We start from the raw sequence: 14,459 nt of genomic DNA, 5'->3' as shown, positions 1-14,459 counted from the left end.
ATATTGTGTCATGTTGATATGGTTTTGATACTTTTTTAAATATAAAATATATTAATTAAAAAATATTATTATAATATTTGATTACTATAAATACTTACTATTAGGTTAAACTAATATTTTAAAAATTAGGATTAACTAAAAATTAATTTAGGATTAACTAAAATCTAAATATAATGATTAGGATCAAGTAAGTTTAAATTTTATTTATTTTATTTTAATCAGTTGGGAAAAAAAATCCCTATATATTTAAGAAGGAAAAGAATAAGAAAAAAATTTTAAAAAAAAATTCATGTGTTTAAGGATGAAAGGAATAAGAAAATTAAAATATAGGAAAGAAGGAGAAAGAATTAAGAGGGGAAAGAATTAACCATTAAAAAATAATAGTTAAAAAAATAAAATTAAAAAAAAATCAACGGCCTAAAAAACATTAACAATTAAAAAACAAAGAATTTTTTAAAATTGAAAAAAAAACTTAGCCTCGCAAGGTTGCTGCAGTCTCACACGAGACCTCTACGGGGCCTCAAGTGAGGGCTCCACGCAACTGCAAGGTTCTGCAAGGTCTCCGCATAGTTGCAAGCATAATAATATGTTTCACCCATACCACTGGGTACGACATGAGATTTTAAACCATGATGAAATATTATAAGTTTGTAAAATGTTAATTGTGATGGAAAAACATACATCTCCATTTGATGTAATTTCCATGAATAATATAAACAAAGAATTAAGACCTTATGGACTTAAAGGAGACAATATCTATTACGTGGTGGATAACAGTCCAAAACTTAGGAATTAATCATAAGGAAAAAAGTTAAACGGTCAATACCTTGATGTTTTAACTAATCAGATCTTTTCAAGAATTAAAGCATTATTTATGATTGGCAATTTGTTCATCAAGAGGAATAATAAACCATTGCATACAATCTAATGCTCACCAAACAATATATAAATGTCAGTCAGTGAAGATGTAAACTGAAACAACAGGGCTTTAAATTAGATAGTTACCTTCAAACAATATATGAGGTCCTCATTATCATCCGTAGACAGTGCAAGATTCTCAAGAAGCAGTGTAATGAGGTAAATAAGTTTCTGGAATTGAAGGAATGATTATGTCATCTAAAAGAAAATATTACAGATAAACAACTACAGTGCAAGAAAAAACTGAGAAGTATTGAAGACCTCTGGTTCCGCATTACTCAATTCCTCATATCCTCTCTCAACAACTGTCCTGACAGTAGAATCAAGGGCGATATCCAAAAAAATAAGATCCTTCAGCCGCTCATGAGAGCTAAGAAGCAATGGTCTAAGTTCCACTCGTGCCTCCAGCAACCCCTAAAAATAACCAAACTTTGGAATCAGTATACACTAGCCGTACTGCTTTTTGACTTTTTGTGTCAAGATTGTGAACACATTCAGAAAAAATGAAAGTTGCAAGGTTTGACCAAAGGATTAAAATAATAAAATACTAAATATCCTAACGTGGAATGAAAAGAATCTGGACAATGTTACCTCTATCAAAGGCTCCACGCTTTTATCTTCAACATGTTTTAGAATGAATTCCATTAGACCCTGTTCAATCAGATACATTACTCGCATTTCAAACTCAGTGATTGATAAAAAAAGACAGAGAAGGTAGTTACAGAAATTCCAGATGGCAATCCCCTTATTGGGTTTATTTGAACACCAACCATAAAGCCTTGACCCTGAATGACAACAAAAGTTATATAAAGGATGATAAATAAGAAAAATCCAACCAGAAGTATCTAATGAGACAATTACCTCAGACTTGTAACCCATACACGTAGCAATGGCAGACTCAAGATCTGCACCAGAGTGAACTGCCTATAGAAAAGCAAAGGGAAATTAGAACAAGAAATTCAATTGGAAAGTAAAGTCAAGAGAAAAAGACTTAACGTGTTTGTTATGTTCAGAATTATAACAGATACCCTGAGTCTAGCTCAGGTTCTGGTATTAGTGGGTAGTTTCACCCACATCGGTGTTAGTTTAATTTTCCAAACAATAAAGAAAGAAACAATAATATATGATTTCCTTTTATTCCACAGAAATTTTAAATTTGATTGAGAACAACTGTCTTATAAAGTGCATTTAAGCATAAAAGTATGCACCTTCAACGTCCTCATGTAGTTTCCTAGATCACGCAAAAGACCCTCTTTCTGATCCCTCCTGAAACTTGGTTCAGAATGAATAGCACGATCATAGCTCAACAAACGTTCCTTGGTTATTCCATTTTTATTTAAAGTGTCCCAGTACACACTGATGTCAAAATCACTTTTGATATAATCAATAAGCGCCTGGAAAAAATAGAAGGTTTCAGCTTGTTAATTTATAAAACAATTCAGAGTTATATATACCAAATACCTGGCATATCACAACATCATCTGGGCTAGTGTTGTTATGTAGCTTCTGATGCCATTCCTCCATCATTCCTCCCTTGCAGTCATTGTTTCTCTAAAACAAAATAATAACAGTCATTACATGTTCTCAAAGAATATGGAAGATACCAAACCAAGTTCAACTAAACTAACGTACCTGTATAACTAATATTTCGTCTCGGATACGCTGACCAACATCACCTTCACCGCCCCTACCAACAGTAGCCATGATCATCCTCAAGATCTCTCTATACTGGGGGGAGTCTTTATAAATGTCCTGAAGAAGATCTGTGAGCCTGTCCTGAGCTTTACTAATCTCACTGCAAGTAAGAAAAATGTAGTTTTACGAATGTCAAAGTATTACATTCACGTTTATTAAATAACTTTTTCATAAATAAAAGTTGGGATTGTGAAAAAACTTACTGAAAAGGAAAGATTAATAGATCTCTATTAATTGTAGCTTAGATATTCATGAAATGGTATTGCTATATCCTAGAGTAGTTCACTGAAGAGTGAGTTGAAGACAGAGAAGACAAGAATAATTTATTTCTAGTCTACAAAATTATAAGCTATTGACACATGTCAGTAGTTGAATCCTAAATATGCATGGATTATAACCAATTCATAGATCACACTCTAAATCTTTGCACAACAAATTGGGAGCACCACATTAATAGATAAGCTTCTATTTCAGTTCCTAAATACTTTCTTTTTTTCTTTTGTGAAATCTTAATGGCACTACTCGCTTAGATTTTCCTTCCTTTGGTAATCCAAATGGGATTTTCATGACAAAAAAAAAAACTAAAGAAACAATCTCATTACAATAGAGAGGATCTAATGATACCGTGGCTTGACATTGTAGTTTTTATTCCAAATGAGATGTCTCATTGCCATGAATCTCAGCCAAACAAGAATGCCAGCAAGCCCAAGCTGGCCAGAGCCTCTAGCTTGCTCAGTGAGATCTGCAGCAATATTAAACCTGTAACAGACAAGAAATAGATAGTTCAGTCAACAATCGGATGATTCATGAGAAAGCAACTAGAAAAACGGTGAACCTATTCTTTACATATTTTATACAGTCAAAGGATCTTCAAAAAAAAGGAGATTTTAGGAAGCACAATTTAACTGAGAAGGCATGTTGAGGAAATAGACCAGTGTCTAGAACCATTACTGAGTGAAGAGGTCACTTGAGAAGAAGAAGCTATTAAGTATGGTTGGAGTTTCAGGAGTGGTTTGTTATCCTTGTGCATACCACTTATCCTACCTCAAACTAAAACTAAAAACTAAACTACACGTGGATGACCTACTGTGGTGCTGCTCACAACATAGCCTCCACCAGGTCAAATTGGCCATATTTGCTTTGGAATTCAATATCAACACATACCTAATTTAACTATTTAGAGTTCTTTAAACAAATCTTTCAATTAGGAAAGCTTTGAGCAAAACAGAATCCCAAACTAAACTAAGAACAATGAAGTATCTTTTTACTGAATCTAACAAACATTTTTGGGTCCTCCCTCTAGGAGTCACATCATGAATCTCAATTAACCCATTGATTTACAAGTTTGAAGTAGAGAATTCATTTTTGTAGCTTTCTATCGAGATTACTCCAATAATTTTCAAGACTCATATGCTCCTAAGATATCTAGCATATAATCAATTTCTCTGTGTCTATAATTATATATTTAGTAGCTACTGAGAGCTGAACTTACAAAGAAATAATTGAAACTGGAACAAGTATAGTTGTATCTATAGATGCATTTTTTGAGTTTTTGGCAACCTATTTTCTACTACTAATGCTTTAGTTGATGCATCTCCTCTTCTCTTCTACTTTCTTTTTAATATTTCATCTCTTTCAGTGACTGATAGATGTAATAAAGAATTAATCATTGGAAGAAAATATTCTTTTTAATATTTCTACTGCTGCCGTTTGTTGGCACTTCTTCTCTTTCCTTTATCTTTTTAGTGTTTTATTTACTCCCCATGCTGACGAGCTGAATCAAAGGATGCAATATATGCATAAAATCTTCCTGTGTCGATCGGTTTGAGATAGTATTGGGCGAGATAGGTCCTATCTCAGTTGGTGACACTAAAATTGTGTTTGCATAGGCAGCACAATAACATCTACCCAGAGGGAATATTAGTATCCACCAGCAATTGGAATGATACATTTCAGCATTGGTCAACCAATACTTATTGGCACTTAAAACAATGGGAAATGAGAAGAAAATATGGTAGAGTTAAATCTAGACATGGTTTCATCATTTGCAATAACAATTTTATGTTTCCAAAAGCGTTATTTCTTGAAGGAGAATTTTGTGGCGTGTGATATAGGAGTGTGATATAGCAAGATAGATCATCAGCTTTAAGAGTAGATGTAAGATGCCAAATGCCCTTAGATACTTAAATTATTTACACAAGATACTGACAAATGACAGAACTTAATTCACAAATATTCAAAGAATGAACCTGTGCATAAGAGATCTTTGAGCCTCAGTCTCCAGGTCAGCAATCTTGTCAAGCGATGATTTTGCAACACCGCTTCCATCACCAGGAGCCTTCAATTTGCAGGGAAGTAATAATTTCATTATGAAAGTTACCAAACTATAAACATAAAAGCTTTTTCCAATAATGTGATTAGAGAAATGACAAAGGTAGACAAAAACCTTCCTGCTCTTGATACTTCCATTGCCCAACTCAATGTAAAAGTCCAAACCACTATTGTTTATCCATTTATTATCATCGGAACGAAGAACGAAGGGAATTCCAGCATAATCACCCCCATCAATCTCTATTTGAATGGCCTGTTGATAATTACATTTTAGATGAAAGATTGTGATCAAAGAATCTAGAGATTAACAACCCAGGATGGAAATCATGAATAGATTAGAGTGTATCATCTTGATCAATTAGCATTCAAATGCTATATATTTAGTTGAAAGGGATAAGATAGTGTATTACTGCTGTAAAAGACTACTATATTGCTATATTTATAACTGAACTTAATATCTTATAACTAAAACACCTAATGTGATGTGATACTAAATCTACAAAACATGACTGCTAACTTAAATAACTCTAACACTCCTCATCAAGCTAAAGGATAGAAACTAATTATGACCAACTAGTTGCGTAAAGCCATAGACAAAAAAAGATCTCATAAGAAGAAAACAGAATTACTAAAGATGCTTGATGATGGTGAATAAGAAAAATTAAGATAATATATAGTGTTTGTGAAACTTGATGATGCAACACTAGATTGATCCTCAAATAGTATACAACTTGATAGAAATTGATGCCATCTTCAAAATATATTTCTTCAAAAGACAAAATTGCTGATGATCTTTAAATGAACAATCTTCTTCTTAGCCCTCCCTCAAATTGATGAATGAAAATACAACACCATCCCAAAGTTTGCAAGGATGGAAACATGTGAAGGTTGTAAAGTGAAATAGATAGAGACTAAGTAAGGGCCAATATTACATCATCTCCCTATTGCATTTTTCTACCAGAATTCACGGAAGCAGGATTGCAGCTGCAAAGGGTTCCTATCCTCTTCCTTTCAGTACCCAAAAAAGTGAAGTCACAGCCCTTTTATGGCCTGTTTACTCAGCACGGATAAGGAAATGACTGATTGCACAAAAATTGAGTCAGTATCCCTCATTTACTTAACTTAAAAATGATATAGCACCCTCGCTTACTTAACTTAAACATAAGAATTCAGAATCCATCCGAGGATCATTTTTTTCCTATTTTTCATATGCTTGCCTCCTCACAACAACTAGCTGATGAACTCAACAAACTCTGGTAAACAAACAACCATCATCATCAACGGGAAAGTCACAGCCGCAAGTCACTGATTGCAACTCCTACCGGGAATCATGGCCTGGCCATGAGCTCATGGTTTGCAGCCAAGCTGCAGCTGCCGTGAGCTCACAACGAAGCTGTGAATTGGGGGCCCACAATGGCCATAAGCTCGCAGCAAGGGCATAAATCAAGCCACAACGATTGAGAGCTTGCGGCCAGACTATGAATCAAGCTGTAGTGACCAGGAGCTTGCGGCCAAGCCATGAATCAAACTGCAACAACAGGGAGTTGTGTGGTCATATCAAACTCATTAGTGGAGAGAGAGGAGACTATGTGATCATGTCAAACTCAATGGCCTCCCCCTAAGGGATTTGACGAACCCTGATCCTAGGAAAGGATTCCACTATAATACCAATTTGAGAGAGATGGGACAGTGTATTATTGTCAGAGTGAACTATAACATGCTATAAATAGGATTCAATATAATGACTTGTAAATAAGAACCTATTGTGGGTCTTAAACGGACAGCTCAATAACTTTAACAATTCTTAACATATGCAATAGTTTTGTCAAAATCATATGGTTAGCCATTAGGTAGAATATTATACATATGGGTCTCTATTTACTGAATTAACCAAATTCAATATTTCTCTCAATCTCACATATTCCAAGTTAAAAGCTATCATACCTGATAATCCTGATCTATCATTAAACCCTTAGTAAAAGGGGTTTCACATGACTTTTCTAGCAATAGTGAACCTGGAGGAATAGAACTTGTAGGGGGTACCTGGAGATAACAACATCTTGTGAGTGTAAAACTTATATTAACTGGACTTTAAATTTGATGCTAAGGAACAAAAATTTCCAGGTTAAAAATTTACCATCCACTCTCCTGATTTCCTTGATAATCCCCAGTGAAGAATAAGTGGTTCACTTTGATCTGTAGTGAAATAAACTTTTGTCCTTCCAAAAGGTTTGGTTACTAGTACCTTCATCCAACATCATTATTTAGATTACATCAACTAAGCATAGTATAATTTGATACATAATGGAATCTCAAAAAAGAAAAAAAGGGAAGCCCGGTGTACGAAGCTCCCGCCAATGCAGATCCCGAGAAGGGTCTATTGTACGCAGCAAGAGGCTATTTCCGAGAATTGAACCCATGACCTCTAGGTCACACGGCAACAACTTTACTGCCAAGGCTCCCCTTTGGAATCTCAGAAAAGAAAAAGGTAAAAATTCGAACCAGAAGATCCTTATTATCCAGCTTATAGATTTTCTGATTCAGAACTGATTCACCATCCTGCTCATGTATAGACTTAGCCAAGAGTTCTAGCACTGTCAGAGGAGGTGCTATTTGAGAAATTTTTTCGTCTAAAGTTTCTGCAACATTTTTATTCAAAATTTCCATGATGTCTCTTTCCTTCCGCTGAATTCTTTCGATGCTGAAATACTTTTTATCCTTCAGTTGCTTCAAAACGTTAGTTGATATACTCCCCTTCATGATCTTTTCCCCTAGTTCAGCCAGAGAAGTACCTTTATCTAACTCAAGCTGCAGTTCTTTCCTTGCTTCCTCAAACTCCATCTGTTCAATAACCACTCAACAGTCAACATCACAAGAAAAATTCTAATTGAGTTTTTTCTATTTCCTTTCATTGATTATAAGTGAAGGAGAAGAAATAGATTCTTAAGATCATAGAAAGAAACATTACAAGTTGCTTCTCTGGAGGGTAGTTTGGTTTCCCAGCTTTCTCCCATCGGATGAATGCTTGTACTTGCACAAGATCATCTGAGATCCCACCTTCGTGACTTTCTACTCTGTGGGTTTTCTCTTCTCTACTTGCAGGTTTGACTTCTGTTTTCTTTGTCAACTTGGATCGAAGCTCCTCTATAGACATACCTCTACTTATTTCTTGTAGCAGCTCCATTCTAGCTGCTTCATACTCCTCCTGAAAGACACTTTACTATCAGAAAATATTAAAAACTAATGATAAACATTCATGTAGATAAACAGTTCTAGAAAACATTTACAAGATAGGAATCAATGAAGATAACTGAAGAAATGCTCCATGCAAAGGTGCCACCACAAACAAAAATGTTGTGTAAAGCAATATGATATGTACAAACTGATGTAATAGGGTAAACTATTAGGGTTATTCTGAAGGCAGTTCCTTCTAATATAAATTCCTATTGTTTTTTACATTAACACCCCTCAAATTGATATATTTACAATTGAACCCATTCTATGGTCATTAACACTCCTCCACTCTCCCTCAAGCTAATTTAAACAATTGTAGAACCCTAATTTGTTACAAGTATAAGATATAACTACGGACTCTGACTCAATACTCGATCGCACTATAACAATTTGCTTCTTGCTCTTCCAACATATCAGGTTGTCTTGCCTCCAATAAAAACACAATATTCATTGTGGGCCTTTGTAGACCAACTTGAAAATTTTAATTCTTCAGTTTCCTGATTTGGTTTTAGTTAGCTTCGTCTCAATGTCAGTTTATGTCCTAGTGAATCTGATAAAACCAAACTAAACTAATTAGTAATTATATAAATACATACTTTAATTAATGTTAAACCTAATTAATTCTAATAGTTTCTATATATTATTAGTGTATATTCTTTTTATTGTTTAGGATGATTAGTATTCACTATAATGATTAGTATCTACTAATTAAACACTATATTATTTAGTAACTTCGTAATTAGTATGTACTTGGTTTGTGATTATATTTTCCGATTCAAATTTCTTATTTAAACTGAACAAAATGAAAAGGAAACTGAAATTCAAGCAAAACCATCTCGGTTTGGCTAGATTTTCCAAACTCAGAAAAACAGTTTGCATCAGCATACCTCACCCAAACATAGATTCGCCAACCTAAGGACTCAATGTAGCCTCGATCAAGCCTGGAACAAGTTGCAAAAGGTTCATTGACCTCAAAGAAGCCCTCCAATTGATGTTATGTTGTCTTGTGTTGTTTTGTGAGTTGGTCAGCTAATGGAAAGAATAGTTACATTGTGTTGACAGACACAGATGAGATCTTAATCCATAATTCTATTTTTCTGGCTCTACTCAGAGACAAGTAAGGGTTGAGAAGATAAATGCATTACATTTTCATGTTGCAATGGAGCTAGTGCTTTTTTCCTTCAAGCAAGTCTATGGTAAGTTATAAATGAGTTTTCACAATGAACAAATCACCTATAGGCATTATGGATCAATTAGAGGCTCCATTGGTGGCTAAGTGATATGCTTAGATCTTTATGATTACCTTGATACTTTTCCAACTTTAACAAATATTGCTTTAATTGTTCCTTCCTTTGGCAAATTTATTTTAGTAGCCTATTCACCAATTAAATATAAAAATGTTTTCCTCAATGGTGACAACCTCTAAGCTTTTGCTTATGGAAAGAGTGGTCTAGTATGAACACAAAAAATGTCTTTATATAGTCTAAAACAAATCACTAGAGCATGATTTGAAACTTTTAATTATATTTATGCTGTCTTCCAATTCAGAATAATCAAAATGTCTCAAATCACTCAATATTGCATTTTATCACTCCATATGTGGAGTGTGTTCTCTTTAGTATCTATGTGGATCATATCATCATGAGTGACGGCGATGACTTTGCAGAGATCACAAGGTTCCATATTTCTTCATCGCTTTCAAACAAAGAATTTGTGCAAGATGACATATTTTTTAGCATTGAGGTGGCATACTCCAGGGAACACATTTATTTATCCCAATGAAAATATCTACATCATATGCTTGGGAAAATTGATATGTTGTGAATTATTTAGTTGATATCAATTGATCTTGTCAAATTGATATCCAAAGCTATATGTGAGTTTATCTAGTTTAAGTAGTTGATAATTAAGTTGGGCATGCCCCTAAGGAGCTTATAAAGTTGTGTTTGACAAGCAAATTGTCATATAACTTTTAATTCAATGTTCTATGAGTGAATAAATCACATTAGAGATTGAGTGTTACTTTGTCAAAAAAAAAAATTCCCCAATTTTATGAAACTGTTACATTATTTGTTACCTCAAATGAGGGATTTAACAACTCCTTGAGAGGTCTTAGGATTATTGAGTATACTTGTAATAAGTAATAATAAGTTTAGTTTTCATGATATGTTTAAACCAACATAAGAGAGTGTGTTAGGGACTTAAATATAGATAGTAGGAACTTATTTTTGAATAACAAATATTCGAGGGATCAAAAATGTAATATTTCAATTTTGAATATTACATAAAGGTTGAAAGGGCTATTTGGAATGAAAGTCATAAGTCATAACAATTTGTTCTTGTTAACCATTGCAATGGCAACAAATGGGTCAAAAACAAATATTTCATTCGGGCTATACAACAAAATATTCACATAAAAATTTCATCTAAATCACAGAAATAGTTACCCAGTACGATAATAGTGTAAAGCGTAGAGTAGTTATTTGTCAATACATGAGTAACACTCTTTGTAATTATTAGTATTTCAACTTTTTTTTGTCTTTCTCAACCAAATATTCACTATTTTATTTCATCATTTTGTGCTCATATAAAGCTTTTACCTACATGCTACTGTATTATCCAATGAAATTGGCCCTCGGTCATTTTCCCTAAAAAGAAGGTCAATAGTAATGGCCACATAAGCTACACTTGCCTTTTCTTTATCAGGTGTATATGCCTGCCTACCCTTTCTTTCCCACCTAAGATAAGCTTGAATCTGCACCAGGTCTTCGGGTACAATGATATTTGGATTTCCAGAGACAGAAACATGTGGATTTTGATTGCCTTGTTTCAACAAATGAACTTGAAAATTCCTGCCATTATGTTTGTACCTATACAAAACCATGTTTCATAAGCATGCCAAATTTAGTATAAACAATAATATAATCCTCTTCAAGGCTCAGTATAAACAATAAATGATTAAATGTATAAACTCACCATTTGTTTTCTGCCTCATCAAGTATAAGAAACTCAACTATTTCTATTTCAGGGTCATCAATCTTTAATCTCAGTGAAGAAATCGAGCCAACCTAAATAGAAAAAAAAACATCATTATTGTTTGTAGTGGAAGTGAATTGGAGTTTTATGAGTATCAAATTGTTGAGGATATACAGCTTTTGGATCATACTTTAGTAAAAGGAGTCCTGAGAGCTCGATTTTTGTATAATTTTGTTCCTTCAGGATAATGAGAAGGAAGAGACCATTCTCTGCCAATTCTATAGTTAATGGTTTGTGGGAAGCGATAAGATCCAAATCAATTTTCATTGAACAAAGACAAACTAGCATAGGGTCCCTCCTTACCTTCTTGTTTGGCGAATTACGCCCCAATGAAGCACCAATGAACCAATATCATAGGCTACTTGAAAATCAATTTGTATAGGAGACTCAGATGTGGGCCTACAAATAGAAACCTGTATGCACATCGGAATCAAGCACACTTATACACTAATATTATACAAAAAAAATCCTGGTAAAAAATAAATACCTCCAATTCAGAATTGGTGTTCAGCTTGAATTTTCTAGCAAGCTGCTCAAAACGAGATCATATCAGGAGATAAACACTTACATCCATTACCAGATGTGAAAATGTATACATGGTTTCCAATCTCCACATTAAGTTGGCATCATACGTGGAATTGTTAAACACAAGAAGATTAGCCGTATAAACTGTTAGATAACTATAAAAGATACAATTTAGTCTATAGCATACCTACTTTTATGCCTATGTTTCAAACAGAATTATTTATTTAAATAGAATTAGTCATTTAGACTTTTATATTGTGTCTATACATAAAGAAATTATTCTTTATTCACCGCATTACAATCTATATTTTGTTTCTACATAGTATAAAGCCACCTTTGTAGATTAGGATTTTCTAAGAGAGATATTCCCCTAAAAGGAAGGGCAGCTGCCTTCCCCTATCACTCTCTCATCTTCTCTTTTTTTTTTCTATTCTCTTACCTAGTCATTTGTAAGCATCGCGATTCGCGTGGAGTAGAACCCTTCTATGACTAACACATGCCTTGCAAATATCTCTAACCACACCGCACAAATCGTTGGAGGTACCATCACCTATTTCTTAAGCGGATAAATTGATTGATGTCAAATTATCCAAAGTGTATCTTGTTGTCAACCTTTCATCACTTATTCAGGCAGAAAAAAAGACAAAAACCAAGTCGTTGAAAGTGTTTTCACTGCCACTCAATTAGTGTCCACATTAATGGAACTTTAAAGTAATATAATTTCATTAAGAATTTTTTCTTAATATTATGTAAGAAGCTAGGCACATAAAATATTTGTACTCTAGTTTGAGGAGGAGTGTTAGATATAGGTATTAACTCTAATAGTCCCCCGAATCCACAATTTTTCAAAGCTATTTACATGTCCCTAGTAAGAAAAATCAAGTGACGCTATGGCAATCAACATCCAAAACTAAATACGGGAATTTGGCAATGATGCCAACTCCTTTCGTAGATAAACATATTTGATGAGATGAGTACTAGGTTGGTAATGGAATCAATTCTATTGACAAATGTATGTAAGAAGGAAACAGATAAAATATTTATATATTGTCAAATACAGTGAGAATAACTAACCTCTGAAGCAGGATCTGCTGCCAATAAAGCTTGAGGGCTCATGGCAACTGTTCTTAAATTTTGCTTTAATGGGTTTCCTTTTCCTACATAGGGAGTCTTCCCAAGGAATCTACTTGAACGGAAAGGTTTATGAGATGGCACATCTTCTGCCTTTGATGCTGATGGAACAGTGCACAAAATGTTTCCAGAAGAACGTTGGCAAGCTGTATTATGGCGTTCTACAACAGAAGGCCGAAACAGAGCTTGCTGAGGTAAGGTATGTCCAACACAATTGTTCATTTTTCTGTTAATAGAACACTGACTCTTTAATTGTAATGGAAGTTCAGAATGGACTAGCACAAGGACATTCATAGAAAAAAAATTACTAATAATAAGATAACGACCCTTTCAGAATAAAACAAAATGAGACAAAAAAGATATCTTCAAATCCAGAACTGAAACTAAAGTTGTACTAAAGTTCTTTTTTAAATTTACCACCATTTATGTTATACAAAAACCACAATCAGGGCCAATTAATTACAAAAAATTCTTTTATGGATTTTCAGCATAAAGAGAACTTTTATATTTCAAGTTTGCATGCATTGCATTCCCAAATATAGATCTAAAGTAATGTCCCTACATTCAAGCTAAAAGAAGAAATTAAAGACCAAACATTTAGTTCAGATAAAACAAGCAAAGAATAGATGAGGCAAGCTACGGCCCTACTCCCGTTAAACGAATCGTCAGGATGTAAGAAAAAGAGAAGTCAGATTCGGCAATTGGATCTACCAAATGGATGGACCCCAAACAACAGAAACAACAAACGCACTTGAAATTACGAATCCGAACAAAAAAAATGACAAAGAAACCGACGGCGGCACAATTCGATCACGACGATACAAATGGCTAGATGATGAACCTGGGGAGATCTTGACGCCGCGTAGAGCAAAAACTACAGGATACGAAAATTACTTCACGTCCGAATTTTCTTCACTTTCAGATTGACGAATGAGGCAGAGAGACAGCCCGATCATTTGCAGTAAAAAGAAGCGCATATTGTTCAAAGATGAAAGGCCTACCTCTGCTTCAACTTGTTGGAAGATTTCTAACGGTATTTCACGGGAGGAGCGAAGAGACGGAATAAGCGAAACTGGAAAAGTTCCTTCCTCGACTTCCGCCGGCAGACAAAAAACAAAAAGAGGAAGAAAGAAAAAGAGCAAAGACGACGATGAGAATGCGAGGAGAGAGAGTGAGAGAGAGAGAAGGGTTATGGAGGTGTGGAGCGGAGTTAAAGGAGGGAGGGAAAAATATCAAGGCCGCGATCGAGCAGCACGTGAGTGGGAGGCGGAGTAGGCTACGGCAGACTCGGCGTGGCTCGCGCGCGCGCAGTGTCTCTTAACCGTGCAGTTTACCCTCTTTAGTCCGGCACACGCGTCCAGCTAACGAGTGACTCAGGCCTAAAAAATCGCAAACAAGGGGAAAGAATCACGTGGCGCTGCTGGAGGGAAAGAGGCATGGGACGGGGATGGGCACCGAGTCCATGTGAATATCTTAGATATTTGAGAAGCCTGAGGACGACACGACGGACTAAAATCACTCACGATAAAAACAATTACTCCACATAAAAGAGCAAAAACTTGGTCCAAATCTGCCACTTGATTTTTGTT

General features: G+C 34.7%; 1 protein-coding gene across 5 annotated transcripts; it reads right to left on the bottom strand.

The window, feature by feature from the left end:
• Positions 1-983: 983 nt before the first annotated feature.
• LOC121989032 (alpha-glucan water dikinase, chloroplastic-like) lies at positions 984-14,134 on the bottom strand. Of its 5 annotated transcripts, XM_042542830.1 has the most exons (23): positions 13,872-14,133; positions 13,712-13,785; positions 12,814-13,096; positions 11,702-11,743; positions 11,518-11,627; positions 11,345-11,432; positions 11,155-11,246; positions 10,871-11,048; positions 7,913-8,149; positions 7,447-7,785; positions 7,082-7,189; positions 6,889-6,987; positions 5,060-5,197; positions 4,863-4,951; positions 3,238-3,372; positions 2,551-2,713; positions 2,380-2,469; positions 2,127-2,312; positions 1,780-1,842; positions 1,641-1,703; positions 1,510-1,569; positions 1,180-1,332; positions 984-1,089 (listed from the first exon to the last, which is right to left on the bottom strand). In XM_042542830.1, exons 3-23 carry the CDS (start codon positions 13,090-13,092, stop codon positions 994-996), a joined length of 2,808 nt encoding a protein of 935 aa, XP_042398764.1. In that variant the 5' UTR covers positions 13,093-13,096; positions 13,712-13,785; positions 13,872-14,133; the 3' UTR covers positions 984-993. The 5 variants fall into 5 exon arrangements, with proteins under 5 accessions (XP_042398764.1, XP_042398765.1, XP_042398763.1 ...); XM_042542831.1 differs by lacking the exon at positions 13,712-13,785 and having other exon boundaries at positions 12,814-13,110; positions 13,872-14,134; XM_042542829.1 differs by lacking the exon at positions 13,712-13,785 and having other exon boundaries at positions 13,872-14,131.
• Between the last annotated feature and the right edge of the window lie 325 nt (positions 14,135-14,459).

Source organism: Zingiber officinale, chromosome 6B, assembly GCF_018446385.1.
Source record: "Zingiber officinale cultivar Zhangliang chromosome 6B, Zo_v1.1, whole genome shotgun sequence".
NCBI classification, from domain to species: domain Eukaryota; kingdom Viridiplantae; phylum Streptophyta; class Magnoliopsida; order Zingiberales; family Zingiberaceae; genus Zingiber; species Zingiber officinale.
Note: the sequence above shows the minus strand (reverse complement) of the source record. Positions and strands in the feature narration are given on the sequence as shown.